Below are 20630 nucleotides of genomic sequence, written 5' to 3' on the forward strand. Positions count from 1 at the left end.
TATAATCTTGTGAATTATAATTTTGTACAGCTGAAATTTATATAATGTTATTAACCAACATTACCCCAATAGGTTTATTTTTTAAAAAAACTATCATAATTTAGCAAATTTGGCTTGATGTGTTTTCAAATGTTATTAAAGAAGGAAAAACATGCCTGACTTTAGAGATTAAGGTGTGGGGAGACATTCAAGAAAGGGAGACAGAAAAAATATATTCTTTGAATATATCTTGAAAGATGGCAGAATATACTACTTCAGAAAAATGACAGCAACCAAAGTGGGAAACCAATTTGTCAGGAGACCAGGTAATAGCATTTGAAGAAAGAAAATAAAAAAGGTTGTGATGGAGAAATTCCAATATTTTAATCTGTTAGAAATCTTACTATACAAAAGGCAGAACATTGGAAAAATTTTAACTCTTCTTATATTAATTTTATTTTCAGTGTATTCTTATAAAATGACCATTCATTGGGAAAAAAAAAAGTTAAAAAAACCCCTGATCAGGTAGGGTGGACAGGGCACTAGTGCCACCTGCTGATATCTTTGAGAAACTCTTCTGGAACTGTGGATTACGACTTCAAAACTATTTTAGAAATCTTTCTATTATGGTTCTATTTCCTGTTAGAGAGTTTAAAACATCACTTTAATTAATTATATATATATGCAAATCAATTTATGTAATGATGCTAGAGTACTTTTATTATATTACTATTCTTTCCTAAATGATCAGAATAGGAATGAAATCAAATGAACAACTATTAATATTCTTGATTAGGGAACTTCTAGAATGAGTATCTGTCCAAAATGTTATCCCTTTATGCAGAGACTGTTGAATAATTCTTCATGTATTAACACATGACAGGTTTTATTTACAGATGCAGCCCCACTAAACCTAGTGAATTTCAAAAAGTACTACATAAAGCTGAACAAAGATGGCCTCCAACTAGTGATGGGATCATCACTAAAAACTTATTAAATTCTGAATGCATTTTCCTTATAGAAACAATGTCATAAATTATGATTATTAGGTTTCTGGGCTGAGCTACAAAACAAAGTTTAACACATTATTTTCCTCAGGTATAACACAAACGATAACACTAATATGGGAAAATACACATATCAAGTTCTATATACAATAGATTGCATTTATAATAATCCATTTTCTTAATTGTTGCTCAACTACAGTTGTCCCAGTTTTTCCCGTTGCTCTACTGCACCCTCAGCTCCCGCAGTCAAACCCCCACCCTGTTGTCCACGGGTCGTTTATGCATGTTTCTCTACTAGACCCTTCCGCTGCTTTCCCGTTATCTCCCTCCCCTCTCCCCTAATTGTCAAAAATCTATTTTTACTGACAACTAAAAAGTTTCTTTGTGGTAAAGGCATCAATGACCAGCGAATTCTCAGTATTTATTTAAGAAAGCTCCTGACAGTTGGATATTAGAATTACTTACTATAATATGTAAGTTTTAGGTGTTTTAAATAAAATGAATTTAGTGATAAGCAAATAAAACTAAGTAACTTCTTTTAACTTTTCTTTCATATAAAACCTAAAATTTGCTAATAAATTATGAGTGCCCTTGTCAATTTCAAATCAAATCAACTAAATTTGATTGCTAGTCTAAAATAGGGTATGTTTCTATGTTGTCAGTTGCAAGTAAGATTACTGAGGGGAAAAAACTAATTTAGTCAAAATAGTCAAAATGTAACATGCAGATGTAGCTTCAGTCTCCTGTAACAATAGCGTCAAGTGAGCTACAGCACCTGCTGATATAAGCCTGCTTGAAGTCGGGTCTCATGCTTATAGCTTGTCGATAAAGCTGATCTGCTTCTTCCAGTCGGGACTCGTTCGCCCGGATCAGGTTGGCCAGATTAATATAAACATTTAGGTGGTTAGGGGCAATTCTGGCTGCGTATTTTTTACCAGGAATAATCTGTTCAGAAGAAAAGGCATTTCATAATTGATATTTCATTACCAAATGAAAGTGAAAAGTAAGTAGGCCTAGTAGTTTATTTAAAACATACACAAAGCATAAAAAGATAATGTTGTTAGTTTTACTGCTAGTTTATATTAAAATGAATCATAAAAATGTGAACATTTGTAGTCATAACACGTAAGTAAAGTATTTTCTTGCATTAAAGGTTATATTTTTTCACTCATGCCAGCTCAACAGAATATGATCAGCTTTTTATTTATATGTATCATTTTATGAAGTCACATAATCAGTACCTTTGGAGGCTAAAGTCTCAGTATGTTTACATCAGATCAGAAATAGAACTCAGAACTCCCCATTTCTCTGTCTAGTGTATTTGTTAAACCATGTCAACTTTCACATTGTCAGCAAAATATTTCCGGTGGTGACAGTATTTCCGGAATAAGGTAGTTAATTTTATTTCATAGTTATACTAAAACCTCATTTTTCTGGTGGAGTTAGGAAATAAAATTATCTTACTAATTGACTATTCAGATTAAATAAAGGTTATTACATATAATACATACGGACCCAAATTTTCAATGAACAGAATACTGATAAAAATCTATATTGAGTACAATTTAACTCTAGAGTATAAGAAATGAATTCTTAAGATATCAGGTAGTCCAACTTTGTTTTCAAATTTATCAAACTATCCATTTTCATATTTCTATTACTATTATTACAATAGTAGAATATACACTACCACTGAGAAAACTGTAGCCCAGGGAAAACTATCTTTTCCAATGATGCTGCTAAGCTAGTCAAGGGCAGGGTCAGATTTTCCAACTTTGAAGACATATAGTGATATCAAGTGAATCTCGTACTTGGGTCATTATAACAACTAATGGACACACCATAGCAACAGAGATGTATCCACTTTGTATTATTTATTTATTTTTTGATAGGAATAATGCTGAATTTAGTGCTTAATTTACAAAGGTACAATTCTCTTCATTTAAAGTAATTTAACTCATCAATAACATAACCAACAATATAAAAAAACTCGTAACTTTATGAATTTAGTTTTTACAGACTATACAAAATATTTAATTCAGCTAGAAAAATGTAATCCTTATAAAACTGATACTGAAGAAATGGTTCATCGAACATCTTACTTTTATATCTCTATAAATTGAAGACAAGGTAAGGACTTTTCCACCTAGATAATTTTATTCAATATGGATATTCAGTAGACATGACACAGAAGGAATAAATTATGACAACTTACTTGTGGCATCAATGACTTAGCCGTCATGTAAGATTCTTCAGCTTCCTTGGTTCTATTTAAATTTTTATAAGTTCTTCCTACATTCATGTGGGCACCAATATCATCTAAAATTTTTAAAGAACTATTTGTTGACAAATATACTAAATAGAATTCAGTATAAACTACTAAGAGGACATGTTTCTAGCAACAAAAACATGGTGAAAAATGCAAAAGCAGGCATTCTTCCTCAAAGTTCTTCTAATACAACTTGGTATAATATATGATCAATGTCACAGTAGCAAATTATTGAATAAAGTACTATAAAAACATAAAATACACACATAACATGGAAAAAACTATTTGAATAGTCCCTTAACAAATTAAGACATGAGAGAAAAGAAATAGAAGCAATGAAGAAGTCTGCATCATTTTTCTTGACTATATTTTAATACACTATATTAAGGCTTGCTTCCATTTCCTTAAGCTCATAGCTTTGGAATATACTCAGAAAGTATGGCTTGACTCTAAAGTAAAACCAATCTACAAGAGGGATCATCGTAATTCCTAGAACCATTTCCAGTGTTATATCTAATAAATATGCACATTGGAGGGACAGGAGCAAGGAGATATAAAAAACTTTGTGATTTTATTTTCTAAAATTTTTGGAAATGTGGTTGGAATGCAAGTATAAATGGGATGTCAGGACTATTAATACTTCTTAATAGCCTATTTCTCTTAAATGATGATAAATTCCTATATAATTTATTTAAAACTTTTTAAAAGGTTGTGTTAATATCAACATTTTGTCTCATTTCCAGATATGGAAAAATATACAATTAAAATAAAAAGATATGAGGGCTTAAGATACATTTTCCAGTATATATTTCAAAGGTCTGGAATAAAGGTAGAAAGAGAAGGGAGAAAATCTTAAATCAGACAAATTTCAGCCAACATGAATCTCTGACAGACATGACAAGGTTTCAAATTATGATTACCACCTGCCTGAGACACCGATGATTTTGCAATTGTGGATCAGGCCTCTGCCTGCAACCTCCAGGACACATAGGGGTCGAGCATATATATATCTTAGGTATTCCCCTGGGAAGAGAGCAACAGTCCCAAGATCCTGCCACAGAACGTTTCAGGCTGGCAATTGTGTGCACTGCACCAAAACTGACAGAGGCAGTGCAGGTTTAATCAGAGAATTAGGGGACAAGACCGGGGAAAGGAGGGTGATTTCTGTTTTTAGACATGTTGCTAAATCCAATGGGGGAGAGTCTCGGAGAGGGGAGGGTCAAACAAACAAACAAACAAACAAAAAGAGCTTAGGTTAACCATTTTCAATCCTGGCTGCTCTTAAAAATTGATGCCTTAGGCCCAGCCAGCTCTACCAAAATAGAATCTTTAGGAATAGCATCTGCAAAAATGTTATTAAAAAGTTTAAAAAGGCAATTTGGATCTAGAGCCAAGGTAGCAATTCACTGCACTACCAAGTCAATTTTTAAAAAAACATCAGATAAATTTATACCATTTACTACAGAGATCAGAAATTTAGTTAGGAAAAGCTAAGAATATATAAAACCTGAAAAGCTTAAAAAGTTCAGATAAATAAGAGTGTAATTATGTCAAATAAGTAATTAAAATGTTACTGAAATCAGTTCCAACCAATCTTTAAAAAGGTGGTAACCTTTTATTTGGATGAAAATCTACGCAGATAGCAACCTGGTGGAACCAGGATCTTGGAATGATGGAAGGAGATATTGTCATCAGTGAAGATTTCAGACACTACATCATGAGGATTACCTAATACAGCTTATAAAATGACAGACATAAGTTACAAAGTTTTAGGACTGCAAAGGAGGAAATAGCATTACTGGTAAGGCAAAATTAAATTTGAAAAAAAAAGGTGAGAAAAGCAAGCAAGATGTAAAAATCAATGACATTTAAATGACTAAAAAGCTATAGAACTTCAGAGAACAATCTTGCTATTAGGAGTGTGCTTTTTAAGACAATAGGAGCATGATTTCATTAGCAGTCTGTCTCATTCAATGTCAACGAGGACTGGCAAGTATCAGGTAATTCTGTGCCCAATAATTCTTCAGCCACCAACAGTGAAGTTGAGTATTCCTACACTGACAACCGGGCATATAGAGGTCTGTCCAGAAAGAGTCCAGCCATTATTAATATAAGGAGAACAGTTTGCACAACATCGATGTAAGCTGGCAGCCAAGGAGAGTGGGCTGGAACACACAAGCATGAACAAAGACAACTTCACTGTACTAGTCAGTGGGGTGGTAGATGCCATTGAGTGAGCATGTGGACTGTGTGGTCATCACATTTCAAAATGACTGAGCAAGTAGAGCAATGAGTCTGCATCAAATTTTGCATTAAGCTTCAATATTCCTCTATGGAAGCTATTCAGATGACTCAGAAGGCAGTAGCTATGGGCAGCTGGTGATTGGCAGCTTCACCATGACAATGCACCTGCTCATGCATCACATCTTCTGCAGTTTTTTGGCAAAATATTAACTCACCCATGGGACTCATCCCACTTACAGCCTAGATTTGGTATCTTGCCTCTTCTGGCTTTTTCCAAAACTAAAATCACCTTTGAATGGGAAGAGACTTTAGACCATTGATGATATTTAGGAAAATATAACAGGGTAGCTGATGGCAATTGAGAGAACTGTGTGAGGTCCCAAGGTGCCTACTTTGAAAGGGACTGAGGTGTCATTGTCCTATGTACAATGTTTCTTGTGTCTTGCTTGTGTCTTCTTCAATAAATGTCTCTATTTTTCATATTACATGGCTGGATACCTTCTGGACAGATCTTATATGTTGCTTTCCAATATTTCCTATCCAAAAATTATCTGTCAATGCATTTAAAAAGGTAAATTTATAAACATCTGGAAACTCCTAACAACTCTTTAAAAGTCAGTTATTTCCATCTTGATTGCATCCAAGTTGAATAACAGGTCCATGATTCTAATATAAACAGCTTCAAAGATTTGGACTTATAAAAACAAAATCATTGACTTTATGGCAAAAACAAACCTTGGAGAATTCTGGGGTTCCTTAAGAAAAATCTATCCTTGTCTTGTAAAGGTGTTATGGAAACTGTAATTCTAACTGCAAAAATTTTATCTTTGCTGGGTTGGGTTTTTTTTAAACACCTGTAACCACCAACCAAACAAAAAGCATTCAGCTGTCCATTTAACATGATACGCGTATTGCACAGTCAAAGATTATGGTACAGTTTACATTCTTATTCTGGCTAAGTGAAAAAGGGCTTCAGGCTGATGTTTTAAAAGTTAACTTTACAGTAATACGGACTCCTACGTTATGGATGCTATACTGTTCCAGGGTTTTAAATAGCATCTTTATGTTTGTTACTCCCAATTTCGATCTCTAGCGTTGACCACTCCCCTTATCTCCAGACTTACAAGTCTGTATCTGCATATGTGACCGGTACAAAAAAGGACTCCTTGCTCCCCTCCCTATGTGTCATTTCATTTGTCAAATCTATCTATGAAGAACATAGCTGAAAAACAAAGAATAATTCAGAGAAGCTTCTGAATGTGAAATTTGATGTTTGAGTTCATGTACTTTTTCATAATAAATTGTAAGAAATTGGTTTACTGGTTTTCCTAGTCCATGGCTTATTAGAAACAGCAATTTTGAAAGTATGGTAGGGAAGTCATACTAAAGGAGACAGGTTCAGCAAATATCTCATAAACAGCAAAATGTAACAACTGACAACGAAAGAAAAACTACTTTAAAATTGAGTGCCTATACTTGGCAACATCCTGTGATATGGATGTCGGTTTCCATAACATCTGTGATAGGGGCAACACTATTCACTAGACAAAACTGAATGTGTAATATATGCTATTTAATCTAGTCTTTACAACAATGCAATGAGAAAAACATTAAAACCTCCAATTTAGAAATGGGAAAGATAATGCTGAAGGGGCTTAAGGAACATCTTTTAAGTCTTGAAGACCCTGCGTGTCTGACATCAAGACAACTTTGCTTTTCAAAATCTCCTAGAAGGAATGTAAAATACTTCACAAAGCAATAAATTGAAACTACCACAGTAGTGACTGTTGACTGTAAGGCTGTACTAAACATAAATATGACTGTGATAAACAAATATGATGTAGTACGATATAGAAAATTACAAATATCATAAGATGCAGAAGAAGTTGTAAAAAGTTTTAAAGATGAGAAATATTTGTTTCTAACTAGAAATACCAGAGGGTTTTTTTTAAAGAAAAGAAGCCTTGTGACATAGGTTGTAAAAGATGGGTAGGATATGGTCCAAGGTGGATGGGAAAGATGGGAGAAGCGAGGAATTCTAGGCTCAAAGCAGCAAAGAGGTGCCCTGGCTGGTGTCGCTCAGTGGATTGAGTGCCAGCCTGTGAAACTAAGGGTGGCTGGTTCGATTGCCAGGCAGGACACATGCCTGGGTTATAGGCCAGGTCCTTGGTTGGGGGGCACAAGAGAAGCAACCACACACTGATATTTCTCTCCCTCTCTTTCTCCCTCCCTTCCCTCTGTCTAAAAATAAATAAATTAAAATCTAAAAAAAAAAAAGAAAAAAAAAAAAGAAGCAAAGAGGTGAGGAAACCCAAGATACGTACCTTATATTTTGAGAACTAAACTATATGAAGAGTCAGGGGAGGCACAGTTGGATAGCTAGACTACCAGTTAGTTCTATTTCTACAAATGTCTCTTCACCTTTCCCTAACTGAAATTTGGCTTTGCCTCGGGGACAAGGTTTATACTGTGGCTCTTCCAAGTGGTGTCTGTGTTCTTTTATCCTGTGTCTACTCCTTAAAATCAATCATCTCTAAATTTCAGGTCATTGGACTATATTATCCACTATCCCATCACGTTTGGGTCACAACTCCTAGCCTCTTGTCATTCTTTCCAACATTACGGTTGTCAAAATTCTTAATGATTTCAAACTCCACACAGATGAATCTTCTATGTGGCTTTGATGTCTTTTCTTCCAATGATTTTCACCCCCATTTTCCTTTAAATAGTCACTTTATCGGCCATAGTCACGTATACTAGAAAAATAAAGGACAGTGCCCACCACGCCCTACCCCTCTAAGGACATTTAGAAATGTGTGTGTTGGGGATACTTTTTGGTCATCATTCTAAATGGAAAGTAAGGATGGCATTTGACATGTGGGGGTCACGTTTGGTACATATCCTGAAATACAGTTCTGCACACTTGAACAGCATTCCCACTGAAAAATGTTCATACTCTAGGTAGACTCTATTCGGACATCAACAATTTTTTAGGTCTATAAATACTGATCCTATCATCTTTCTTTTTTCCATTACCTCACTCTCCCTCACATTCCTTCTTAACCATCTTAGATTCTATGTCCCATTAATACAATCACCCTTTTATCCAAGTTTAGCAATACACGACAAAACCCTAATCTTGTTAACTCTCCCTGCTCGTACCACGGCAGCTGTAAAGTAGTAGGCGACAAACACAAACCACATCAACTGGTTTAATTTTAAGTATTCCTAACCTAAGTAGGGTGTGAGAGCTGCTTGACTGTCACACCACAATTTCCAGGGTCTTTGTTTCTTAAAGTGTGACGTATGGGCTAAGCATCCTGTGTGAAACGATTAGAGATGTAGAACTTCTATGTATCAGGACAAGTACCATACATAACAAGATCTCCAAGTGATTCTTAAGCACATTAAAGTTTGTGAAGTACTAACATAGAAAACTGCTTCCAGGGGTATCGTGGCCCATGGGCTGTATGTGGTCCAGGATGGCTACACCGTCTCCCATTATTAGATCTCCAACATTTCCCACTCTTTCCTCACTCTCTTGATGATTTTGTTCCCTATTTTACTGAGAAAAAAGCAAATGAAGGGGAACTTTCAGAAACATTCCGCATGCCATCTATTCACCTGCCCACATCCATACCTGTGTACCCTGCTTCACTGTTAGCACTGGTTAACTACTGGTTTTACGACGGAAGGAGGTCCTCAACCTGTGCCCCAGATCCTGTTTATCTCTTCTCATGCGTTTGAGAACACTGACCCAGTAATTCATGCCCTCATCCTGAATTATTACTTCTCCTAGATTCAATGGGCTAGTGGCACATATGCTTGTTTCTCCCACTTTAAAATAAAAAACAAATTGAAGGACAACTACTGGTCAAAATGGTGGCATCAGTAAACACGCTTGCCTCCTTACACAACCACATCAAAATTACAACTACAATACAGAACCATCACTCAGAACCGTCAGAAATTGAGTTGAATAGAAGTCTGACAACTATGAAATTAAAGAAACCACATTCATCCAAACTAAAGGAGATAAAGGAGAGGAGATGTGGAACGGGCTAGTCCCGCACCCACATGTGGTGGATAAAAATCTGGGAGTGAGGATTCCCAGCCCCACACCAGGCCCCCCAGCCCAGGGTTCCAGTGACAGAAAAATAAGTCCCCATAACTTCTGGCTTCAAAAACCAGCAGGGATGGAGTCGGTGGAAGAAACTTCTGCAGTCTCAAGCAGTTCCGCTTAAAGAACCCATGGACTTACTCAGACTCACTGCCTCTGAGCTCTACCACCAGGGTAGCAGCTTGAAAGACACAAGTGGCATACAGGGAGGAACTGAAGCTTCTGGGATTAAGGCGGGCGCTGGGGGATAACTTTCTCCCAGACAGAAATGCGAGCAGAGGCCACTGTCTCTTTTCTGAGCCCTCCCCACCATGAAGCCACAGAGCTGGCAGGCAGGTACCATATATAAGACTCCATCAACCTGGCTAACACTGTTTGCCCTGCCCTGGACATCCCCTGAGACTCTGTCCCACCCAACTTACAGTCCATCCAGTCTGATAACCATGACTTCTCTATATGAATTGCTGGTCTTGACTCATGCTTCACAATTTCCTAAATCCTCTCAAGCAACAGTGAAGGGGCCCTACGACAGGCAATTAACAGCAGCTGGCCTACATTCACAGCTTGGCTTCACCTAGGAATCTCTAAGCCCAGCACAAGTAACAGCCATCTGAGGTTGCTTTATGTCTCAGTCAAGGTGGCCCTGGGCAGAACACAGTAGGGGGCTGACCTTGGCCGTCATGACCCAGGAAACCTCAGAGCCTGCACACCCGGTGGACAACTACAGACCATGTCAGAACACCAGCTCCCTATCCCTACACAGCTGATCCTCCTCAGAGGGCGGAGGTTAGTGGTCAATGGTCACAGCCAGACCCTACAGCTGACTGGCCTGGGTAAATCCTTCCCATTGACCTAGCGACAGCAACCAAGGCTCAAAGCAAGAGGAGGGTGTACTCAGCCCATATGAACGGCTCACCCCAAGTACCCAACTTTGGTGATAAAGGAAGTTGTGCCACTGGGCCCTGTAGGACACCTACTACATTAGGCCACACTACCAACACACAGAGTCATAGCAGCTCTACTTAATACATAGAAACAAACACAGGGAGTCTGCCAAAATGGAGACAAAGAAACATGGCCCAAATGAAAGAACAGATCAAAACTCCAGAAAAAGAACTAAACAAAATGGAGATAAGCAATCTATCAGATGCAGAGTTCAAAAGACTGGTTATAAGGATGCTCAAGGAACTCTGTGACGACCTCAGCAGCATAAAAAAGACCCAGTCAGAAACAAAGGAAACATTAAAGAACAATTTACAGGGAGACAACAGTCGAGTGGATGAAGCCAAGAATCAAATCAATGACTTGGAACATCAGGAAGCAAAAAAACAACTAATCAGAACAAGAGGAAAAAAGAATCCAAAAAAAAGGGGACAGTGTAAGCAGCCTCTGGGACAATGTCAAGCACTCCAACATTCGCATATTAGGGGTGCCAGAAGGAAGAGAGAAATAGCAAGAAATTGAGAATCTATTTGAAAAATTAATGAAAGAAAACTTCCTTAATTTGTTGAAGGAAATAGACATGCAAGTCCAGAAAGCACAGAGAGTCCCACACAAGATGGATGCAGAGGCCCACTCCAAGACACATCATAATTAAAATGCCAAAGGTTAAAGATAAAATCTTAATAGCAGCAAGAGAAAAGCAGTTAGTTCCCTACCTGGGAGTTTCCATAACACTGTCAGCTGATTTCTCAAAAGAAACTTTGCAGGCTAGATGGGGTTGGGCAAGAAATATTCAAAGTCATGAAAAGCAGGGACCCACAGCCAAGATTGCCCTACCCAGCAAAGCTATCATTTAGAACAGAAGGGCAGATAAAGAGCTTTCCAGGCAAGAAAGAACTAAAGGAGTTCATCATCACCAAACCATTATTATATGAAATGTTCATAGCAGCACAATTTACAATAGCCAAGTACTGGAAGCAACCTAAGTGCCCATCAGCAAATGAGTAGATCTAAAACTATGGTACATTTACACAATGGAATTCTACGCAGCATAGAGAAAGAAGGAGCTTATACCCTTTGCAATGGCATGGATGGAACTGGAGAGCATTATGCTAAGTGAAATAAGCCAGGCTGTGAGGGACAAATACTGTACGATCTCACCTTTAACTGGAACATAATCAACAAAAGAAAAAAGCTAACAAAATATAACCAGAGACATTGAAATTAAGAACAATGTAACAATAGCCAGAGGGGAGAGGGGAGGGGATTGTGGGCAGAAGGGTCTAAAGGAGCTACTATAAAAGACACAAGGACAAAATCAAGGGGGAGGGTAGAGGCAGGGGAGGGAGGTGGAACTGGCTGGGGTGGGGTGAAGGATGGGGAGAAAATGCAGACAATTGTAACTGAATAAAAAATGAAATAAATTAAATTTAAAAAAAGAAATGTTACAGGGACTTATTTAAGAAAATAAGATCAAAACTATGAGTAATAAAATGGCAAAAAATACAACTCCATCAACAATTGATCTAAAAATGAACTAAGCAAACAAGAAGAACAGAGACAGAATCATGGCTATGGAGAGCGTTTCAATTGTTGCCAGATGGGAGGTGGATGTGGAGGAGTCGGGGAAGAGGTGAGGGGATTAAGGTAATTACATGAGAGCTACAGTGCTGTAAAGTACAGGACAGAAAATGGAGTAGCCAAAGAATTTATACGCAGAAGTCACAGACATGAGCCATGGTGTGGGGATTGCTTGAGGAATTTGGGGGTGATGGTTGGAGAGGGGCAAAGGGAGATAAATTTGGACAATTGTAATACCATAATTAAAAACATATAATTAAAAAAAAATCTATAATCCTACTACCCTCCTTGGACCCCATAATGAGCACCACCAGTTCTTATCAATACCCTTTCAAAAACTTTTCATTACCAATTGTTTGCAATTATTCCTCCTCTACTATCACTCCTACGAAATTGCTCATTGGTGCCAACCAACAACTCCACTAAAAAAATTCCATTTCTTTATGTCTTCTTCAATTTCTTTTAACAATGTCTCATAGTTTTCATTGTATAGCTCCTTCAAATTCTTTTGTAAGTCTGTTCTGAGGGATTTTCTTTTTTGTTGTAATTGTAAAAGGATTTTTTTTTCTTTCCCTGAAATTTCATAGGTAGTATATCTAGGACAGCAATGAATTTTGGACATTGACTTTCTATCCTGTCACTTTATTGTATTTGTTTTTGTTTCTAGTAGTTTTTTAGTGGAGTCTTTAAGGTTTGCTATATAAAAAATCATGTCATCTGCGGAAAGTGACAATATTATCTCATCATTCCTGATTTGGATGCCTCTTATTTCTTCTTCTTGCCTGACTGCTCTGCCTGGATGTTCAGTACTGTGTTGAAGGAAGTGGTAAGTAAGTATGAATTTCCTTGTCTTGCTCCTGGTCTTACAGGGAAAGCTTTTGTTTCTCACCACTGAGTATATTAGCTGAGGATTTGTCATACATGGCCTCTTTTATGTTGAGGAACTTTTTATTCTATACCTATGCTGCAAGTTTGTGGAGAAAAAGGAACCCTCATTCACTGGTGTTGGGAATGTAAACTAGTACAGCTACTATGGAAAACAGTATGGAGGGTCCTCAAAAAATTAAGGCCAGAATAACCATATGACCCAAGAAGCCCTCTTTTGGGTATCCTCCCGAAAAATTTGAAAACATTTATTTGTAAAGAGGTATGTACCCCTACGTGCACTGCAGCATTATTCACGGTGGACAAAACATGGAAATAACCAAAACATCCTTCAATAGATGATTTGATAAAGATGTGGTACATGTATACAGTGGAATACTACTCCGCTGTAAGATGAAATACTGCCACGTGCAACAACACTTATGTTATGGATCTTGAGAATATCATGCTAAGCAAAATAACTCAGATGGAAAAAGCCAAGAACCATAGGATTTCATGCATATGCGGTATATAAAACTGAAAGCAACAAACCATCCTTGTCTTGGAGTAGCGTTACTGTCCAATAAGCATGTAAAAAAAATGAAAGCAACAAATGAACAAGACAAACAAATAAAAACTCATTTACACAGACAACAATATAGTGGCTGCCAGAGGGAAAGAGGAAGGGGAAAGGTAGTAAAGGATAAAAGGTGTTAAATAAGTGGTGACAGAAGGAGATTTGAATTTGGGTGGTAAATACACAATGCAACATAGAGATGATATGTTACAGAAATGTACACTTGAAGCCTATAACTTAATTAACCAATGTCATCCCAATAAACAATATAAAACAACTCCTTAAATATCTTTCTGTTGTTGTTCTTTCTCAACCTGAGGCTATTTGGGGTCTTTGTTGGCTCCATATAAATTTATGGAATATTTGTTCTAGACCTGTGAAATATGTCATTGGTATTTTAATAGTGATTGTGTTGAATCTATAAATTGCTTTGGGTAGTATGGGCATTTTAATGATGTTAATTCTTCCCATCCTTGAACATGGTATATGTTTCCACTTATTTGTTTGTATCTTCCTGAATTTCTTTCTTCATTGTTCTATAATTCTCTGAGTATCAGTCTTTTACCTCCTTGCTTAAATTTATTCCTAGGTACCTTATTTTTGTTGTTGTTGTTCCAACAGTAAATGAGATTGTTTTTCTAATTTCTCTGATAGTTCATTAGTGGTGTATAAAAATGCCATCAATGTCTGAATATTAACTTTATATTCTGCTGCTTTGTTGAATTCATATACTAGATCTGGTAGTTTTTTGGTGGAGTCTTGAGGCCTTAAATGTCATATATAAGTATTTCTGACATAATTAATTCAAAATAAGCCAGCATGGAACGCTGGTAGTATTCAAATCACTGAAATGAAGCTTGGAAGTAAATTCTACCTTATTTTCCTCAAATATAATCAAGATTTTAAAAAGAAAATAAACTATTAAAATAGTTTTACTAATTAATAATGCTTACCTGGCTGAACATGAGTAGCCTGTAGGAAGTATTTCAAAGCTCTCTCAAAGTTCTTTTCATTTTCCAGAGCATGACCCACATTATTCCATAATTTGGCATTATTTTTATTTACCTTAAATATACAAATACAGATAGAAATTAGTACAATTAGAAAATATCACTCTATCACTCATATGTGGAATCTAATTAAAAAACTGAACAAACAAGCAAAATAGAGACAGACTCATAGAGAACAGGATGACAGCTGTGGGGGTGGGGCTAGGGGGTGGAGGGATGGAGCAAAAAGGGGAAAGGACTCATGGCGTGGACAACAGTGTGGTGATTGTGGGAGGAGGGGGATATCAGGGAGATAAATGGTAATGGAAAAATATAATAAAAAAAAATTTTTAAAGTGCCAGGACAGGCCAAATTAAAAAATATGACTCCAACTAACACAGATATTTGTTTGATATACTATCAGGAACTCAGTGTTCCATGGAGATGTCCATAAATGGGTGAAGGGGGTCAAAAGGCACATACTTCCAGTTACAAACTTAGCAAGTTCTGGGGATGCAATATGCAGCACGGTGACTTCAGTTAACAACAATGTATTGTACATTTGAAAACTGGTAGATCTTAAAGGTTCTCATCACAAGAAAAAAATAATTTTGTTTTCATCACAAGAAAAAAAATAATCTGTAGATATATAAGGTGTTAAATAAACTTATTGTGGTAATCTTTCATAATATATACATATACCAAATCATTATATTATATACCGTAAATTAATAAAAATTTATGTCAATTATATCTCAATGAAACAGGAGAAGACATCATTAGGATTTTCTCCCAGGAAAAAAAAAAAAGGACTCCAATTAACAGAGATATTTGTTTAGTGCACTATTGGAATAGAGTGTTCCACTAAGACATTCCCGGAGTTGAGGAAGAAGCCAAATGAAAACAACTTCATCTAATTTACCCTCTCCCTCCTTTCAACGTATTAATACCACAGCAGTTTAATTTCATCTATTTTATATATCAGAATTTTACTGAAAATTTTATTTGATCAAAGCATAGTGCTGTTTGAAAACTCTTTTCTACTACTTGTATTCTTTTGGGAAAAAAGGTATTTGAACATGAGAATGTGTTTAAACATTGCACTAACGACATATTTTTAGGTTCCACATAAAGCTACTTATGAAGTCTTACCATGGTTATAAGAACCCTGAGAATAAAGCTCTAAGCTGATCTGTGCTTTCAGAATTCACAGACGACATGGATATGGTGTTCCTGCAGGCAGAGGATGGTACCTAGCCATGGAGCTAGCTACAGTGATTGGGGCTGTGGTTTCAAGCATTGTCCTGGAAGCAAGGCCAAGCAAAATTCCTGGAAATTAGGGGGCGCCCCTGGTAATCCAGAAAGATGAATTAATAATAATGGTAATGAAGTCTCATTGATTTGCAGACTTCTGAAGTAGGGGAAACAGTGGAGTTACTGAGTGATACAAGAGGAAAGCCATCTAATCTTAAATAGATGTCAAATCAAGAAGTCACACAGACTACTGGAACAGGCAGTGATCCAATAAAGCTAGGCAATGGAGAACACTGAAACAGCCAAAAGGAAGTTAAGAATTTCGAGATATTAAGAGAGGTGTTGGTAAGGGAGCATCTAAAAAAAAGAAAAATCTCTGCCTGTAACTTTTACTTATAGAAAACAAATTTTATGATTTTTAAAAAGACCTTACTCCTATTTATATTGTCCATTTAATAGAAATGCTATATCAATCCATTCTGCCAGCTCCTATTTTCCTATAGTATTATAACTGTTGGTTGGCTACCTCTCACATAGTAGGTTGTCATTTTTTGCCATTATTTTACTTCATTGGCTCTAACGTACCAGCAATTATTAAGACTCTCCGTTATTTTATGTACTATTAAGAAAAAAGGTCAGTAATTAATTGTAAGATGCCTTTCACTGTAAGATTTATTATAACTTCAGAGATGTTGAAAGATTAAAAAATTTGTACAGTAAGAAACTATGAAATACAGTATTCCTATTTAAACATTTTATCATTTACATTTCTAGCAACTGTACAGCATGTAGGAAATTATTATATGTGTTGTGGACATACAAGTCAGTTTGAAGCACTAGTTAAGGTATCTATTACACAAAGAACAAATTATTTTTATTAATTTTTTGGTGAAGTACTTAATACCGATAGTCAAATGTCTAATTAAAAATACAGTTAAAAGCATCGTAGACATGGCTATAAAAAGTAATCGATGACATACTTTCCTGTCATCCTGGTAATACTTTACCTTCAAGGCTGACATAAACAACGTATACTCAGACTCCCAATCCCAATTTCTGTGGAGTGTTTTTAAGGCATGAGTGAATATCACCAAAGACAGACAAACCCAGGATAACTTTTTAAATACACTGTTTAAGAGGGAAAAATAAAGCAAAAACATTGTCTATATCACCAAAAGCATTTTATCTTTTAGAACAGAAGAAATATGTTTAAAAAAACCCCATTGTCCTTTCTGAACTCATTCTAAAATGTAGGGATCATTCCAATAATCATCCAACTTCAGAGAGAACAACGTCAAAAACTTAAATATATGAATACCACCTTCCACTTCAGTCACATTAAATATTCCAATGTTTACTTCTACTTCACAAGCTTTGCTTAGATTTAAAAACAAAAATTAATAAAAATCAAATTAAATTATGGCTTTAATTAGAATCCTTTGTACCATTACCTACAACTTGAATATTCTTACCTGTGTTTAAAAAGGGTGAATCTTATCACTGGCTACATTTAAAGACATTTCTGCTTACAATCACATACCACAGATTATCATGACATTCTTGGAATAATTTTAAATTTTAAACAAAGCTAGAACTGTTTATAAAAGTCAGAGTAAACTTCACTCTTTATTAAATAAATGCAAATTACACTTTAGGCTAATTATTTGAGACTCAATTCCTTATATATAAAAACATGATTATACTTCAATAATCCCTACGATCTTATTTAGTACTGATGTTCTCTAAGTCTGTGTTTTTGCCCTGGTAACACAGTTCAATTTCTTTTGTTTTGACAGACACACTTAACCAGGGTAAGAGTGCATGGGTCAGAAAAAACATGGACACAGCACATAGTTAAATGTACATTTGAACCAAGATGGCTATTTACTAGCTATGTGATCTTGCATAACGTTTTAGGTAACCTGTATGATCTTCTATTTTAACATGTACAAAAACAGAGTTAAGGAGTGTCAAGATCAAATGAGAAAACAAATCTAAACGGTCTCTCAGGGCATCAGGCACAGGGTAGGCACTAAAAACAGGTACTGATTGTATGAGGATATATGGGTCAATGCTAAGGGGAAAGCTTTGGCAGACAGTAGTGAAAACTGTAGACATAGATGAGATCATCCAGGGAAAATATGTAGTGTGATAAAAATGGCTATGAGTAAAACTCTGAGAAATAATAAATATTTAAAGAGCAGGCACAGCAAGAAGAAATCAGACAAGAGAGAGAAATAAACAGATGGGAAACAGAACCGAGAGAGACCTTTTACAAGTGCCTGAGAAATAAATTTTAAATAAAAGCCTCAACTAAATTTAGCTACCAGGAGGCAATTTGTTATCTACATTAGTAGGCAATATAGAGAAGAGTCAGAATTCTATGTGTTGAAGGGTGACTGGAAGTGAGAAAGAAAGGAGAGACAGTGACCATTTCTTGAATACATTCAGTTTGACTATTCTGTTCCTTTACTGTCAGTTTAAGGCAATTAGGACACGGTGGTTACGATGAAGATAGCAACAGTAGCAAGAAACGATAGTACTCACAGTTGTGAGTATGCAAAAGAGTTTACCCTTGTATTATTTCCCATCCAAACAACTGCAAACCCATTTTGCCCCACTCTGTATATTTCATATATATTATGAACTCATTAGAACTCACTTAAGAAGACTACATCTTAGTTCATTGTGTATGGAGTGACAATGGTTATTTTTAACTTTAGTCTCAATAATATCCTTATTTTCATTTGGGTCTGACTCAAAGTTTATGTCTCAGGTTATAAAATAAAATTATACAAACATGAAGAACTTAAGATGCAGTAAATGCAATGCAGCTTTCCTAACCTGAATTACAGGTTAGGAAAACATAAAAATGAGACAATAAAGTGAAAAACAGAGAGGTGTACATGTATGATTTATAAAACCAAATTAAATAACCACTTAAATACTTAAATGTATCACATTTGATTCTATAGTTAGTAAGCATTGTATAAACTTATATTTAAATTCACCTTTTTTTTGATATCTTGCGCCATCCATGGGCTACCAAAATACAGAACCCCATGCTAGGAACATATAATACTCGCTCAGCAACAACAAATCCAACTGGAAAAAAAAGGTTCGATGCAGGAATAAATGGTAATGCCATTAAACAAAGTGCCTACAAACAAAAAGAAGATACTTCATTAAATTAAAAAATATAAGAACACTCAAGAGTGAAATCCAAATATTTTGTCATATAATTTGGAAATGTTATTAATATTACAACATTATAACTAAATATTATAGAGATTATTATTTAAACATGAAGGCAACTTAGGGATAATAACAAATAAAAATGTATGTCAACAATGTGAGAGATGAAGTCTTCTGGAATGTTAGAATTTATAATTAAGTTTCATCCAATTAAATAAAAGTCTTTTTTAAAAAATGTATCTAAAATAAGACATTGATAATTTTTGTACATGTAACTAGTGTGCATGTGATAAACTGAGAAAGATGTTAATAGGTTTTAAGAAAACAAAACCACAAAGGTTGATAAAATAGCTAAATGTGCCAGTTTTTATGTTACTATTTTACATAACCACATCACACTGGAAATTGATAAAGTGTGTTTCAAACAAGACAACAGATTGCTATTCTATACCTCAGCATTACTTTGCATAATATTCTGATGAATCACATACATTTAACAGAGGCTTAGTATGTGTTTAAGAACAAAATTGCTTCTGTTTAAATCCATAATCTTTTAGCCTATTATTCTGAGACTTGTAAGAAATTCTAACAAGAATTTCTAAAATTCTAACTGAAATAAAACATCTCAAAAATACAGTGTTTTTTTGTTCATTTTGAAAATGGGATGGTATATAGTTTCCAGGTTATAGAGCCATTATAAAAAGTATGACACAAATAACTAGTTTTTCCTCAAGAAAAACTTGAGGAAGAAAATAAGTAAGCTGCCATTAGAACACCTGTTTCTAGACATATGCTACCATATCTTGTTACTTTGTTTTACAGTACCTAACAGAGTAAGTTGTTCCTTCAGCTTCCTAAGTCTAAGAGTCAAGAATGTCTGTTCTTTATTACGAAAATATAGATGAAGACATCTATATATATTAAAAAGAATACTTTCTCTGTGAATCACAAATTAACGATCTCTAGTGAGGTAATACTGAGTGTTAAGAAAACCACTACCATTATATTGTTCAGTATCATACCAATTTACGTATCTAAAAGTTTAGTTTTCTTTCTAATCAAAAAGGTAAAACATTAAAAGTACATAGTTCACTTTATATTTCCCGGAAGTGCTTGATAAAAACAATCACCCAGCTGTGGGACAGAGATGTTACTAGATACACAGTCTTCTTTTAAAAAAATACTCCCTATTAATTCATGGCTGCCCTAAAGCAATTTAATTTGAAAGAATTATAAGTATTAAATTGATCCAAAGATGCATCATGGACTGATATATTAGCTACACTAAGAAGAAAAGTAATCTTCTCCCAAATCTATTGGTTCTTAGATAAGGAATGGCTCCACTAATTACTAACTCAGAAGTTCCAATATGCTCTCTATTAATGCACGCCAACCTAGTTCACTCTACCTGACATAATTTCCTTCCTCCACCAGCGATGTAAACTCTCTTTGAAAGGAAGCATGATAGTGGAAAGAACCAAGTTTGAAGATGAATTTCACTTCTTACTTCCTATGTAACATAAGGTAAACTAATCAACCCCATTCATGACTCTTTATAAGTAAAATTAACTACTTACATGACATTGTTGAGATACTGTGTCATTTTATT

General features: G+C 35.5%; 1 protein-coding gene across 1 annotated transcript in view; it reads right to left on the bottom strand.

Moving 5' to 3' along the window:
* TMTC3 (transmembrane O-mannosyltransferase targeting cadherins 3) overlaps window positions 1-20630 on the bottom strand; it is a 68263-nt gene that overhangs the window by 5810 nt on the left and 41823 nt on the right. The window contains exons 8-12 of the mRNA XM_024572434.3: window positions 18838-18986; window positions 16834-16954; window positions 14537-14648; window positions 3202-3305; window positions 1762-1931 (exon numbers count right to left, since the gene is read on the bottom strand). Coding sequence (XP_024428202.1) covers window positions 1762-1931; window positions 3202-3305; window positions 14537-14648; window positions 16834-16954; window positions 18838-18986 — 656 coding nt within the window. The remainder of the gene's footprint in view (window positions 1-1761; window positions 1932-3201; window positions 3306-14536; window positions 14649-16833; window positions 16955-18837; window positions 18987-20630) is intronic.

This window comes from Desmodus rotundus, chromosome 3 (genome assembly GCF_022682495.2).
Source record: "Desmodus rotundus isolate HL8 chromosome 3, HLdesRot8A.1, whole genome shotgun sequence".
NCBI classification, from domain to species: domain Eukaryota; kingdom Metazoa; phylum Chordata; class Mammalia; order Chiroptera; family Phyllostomidae; genus Desmodus; species Desmodus rotundus.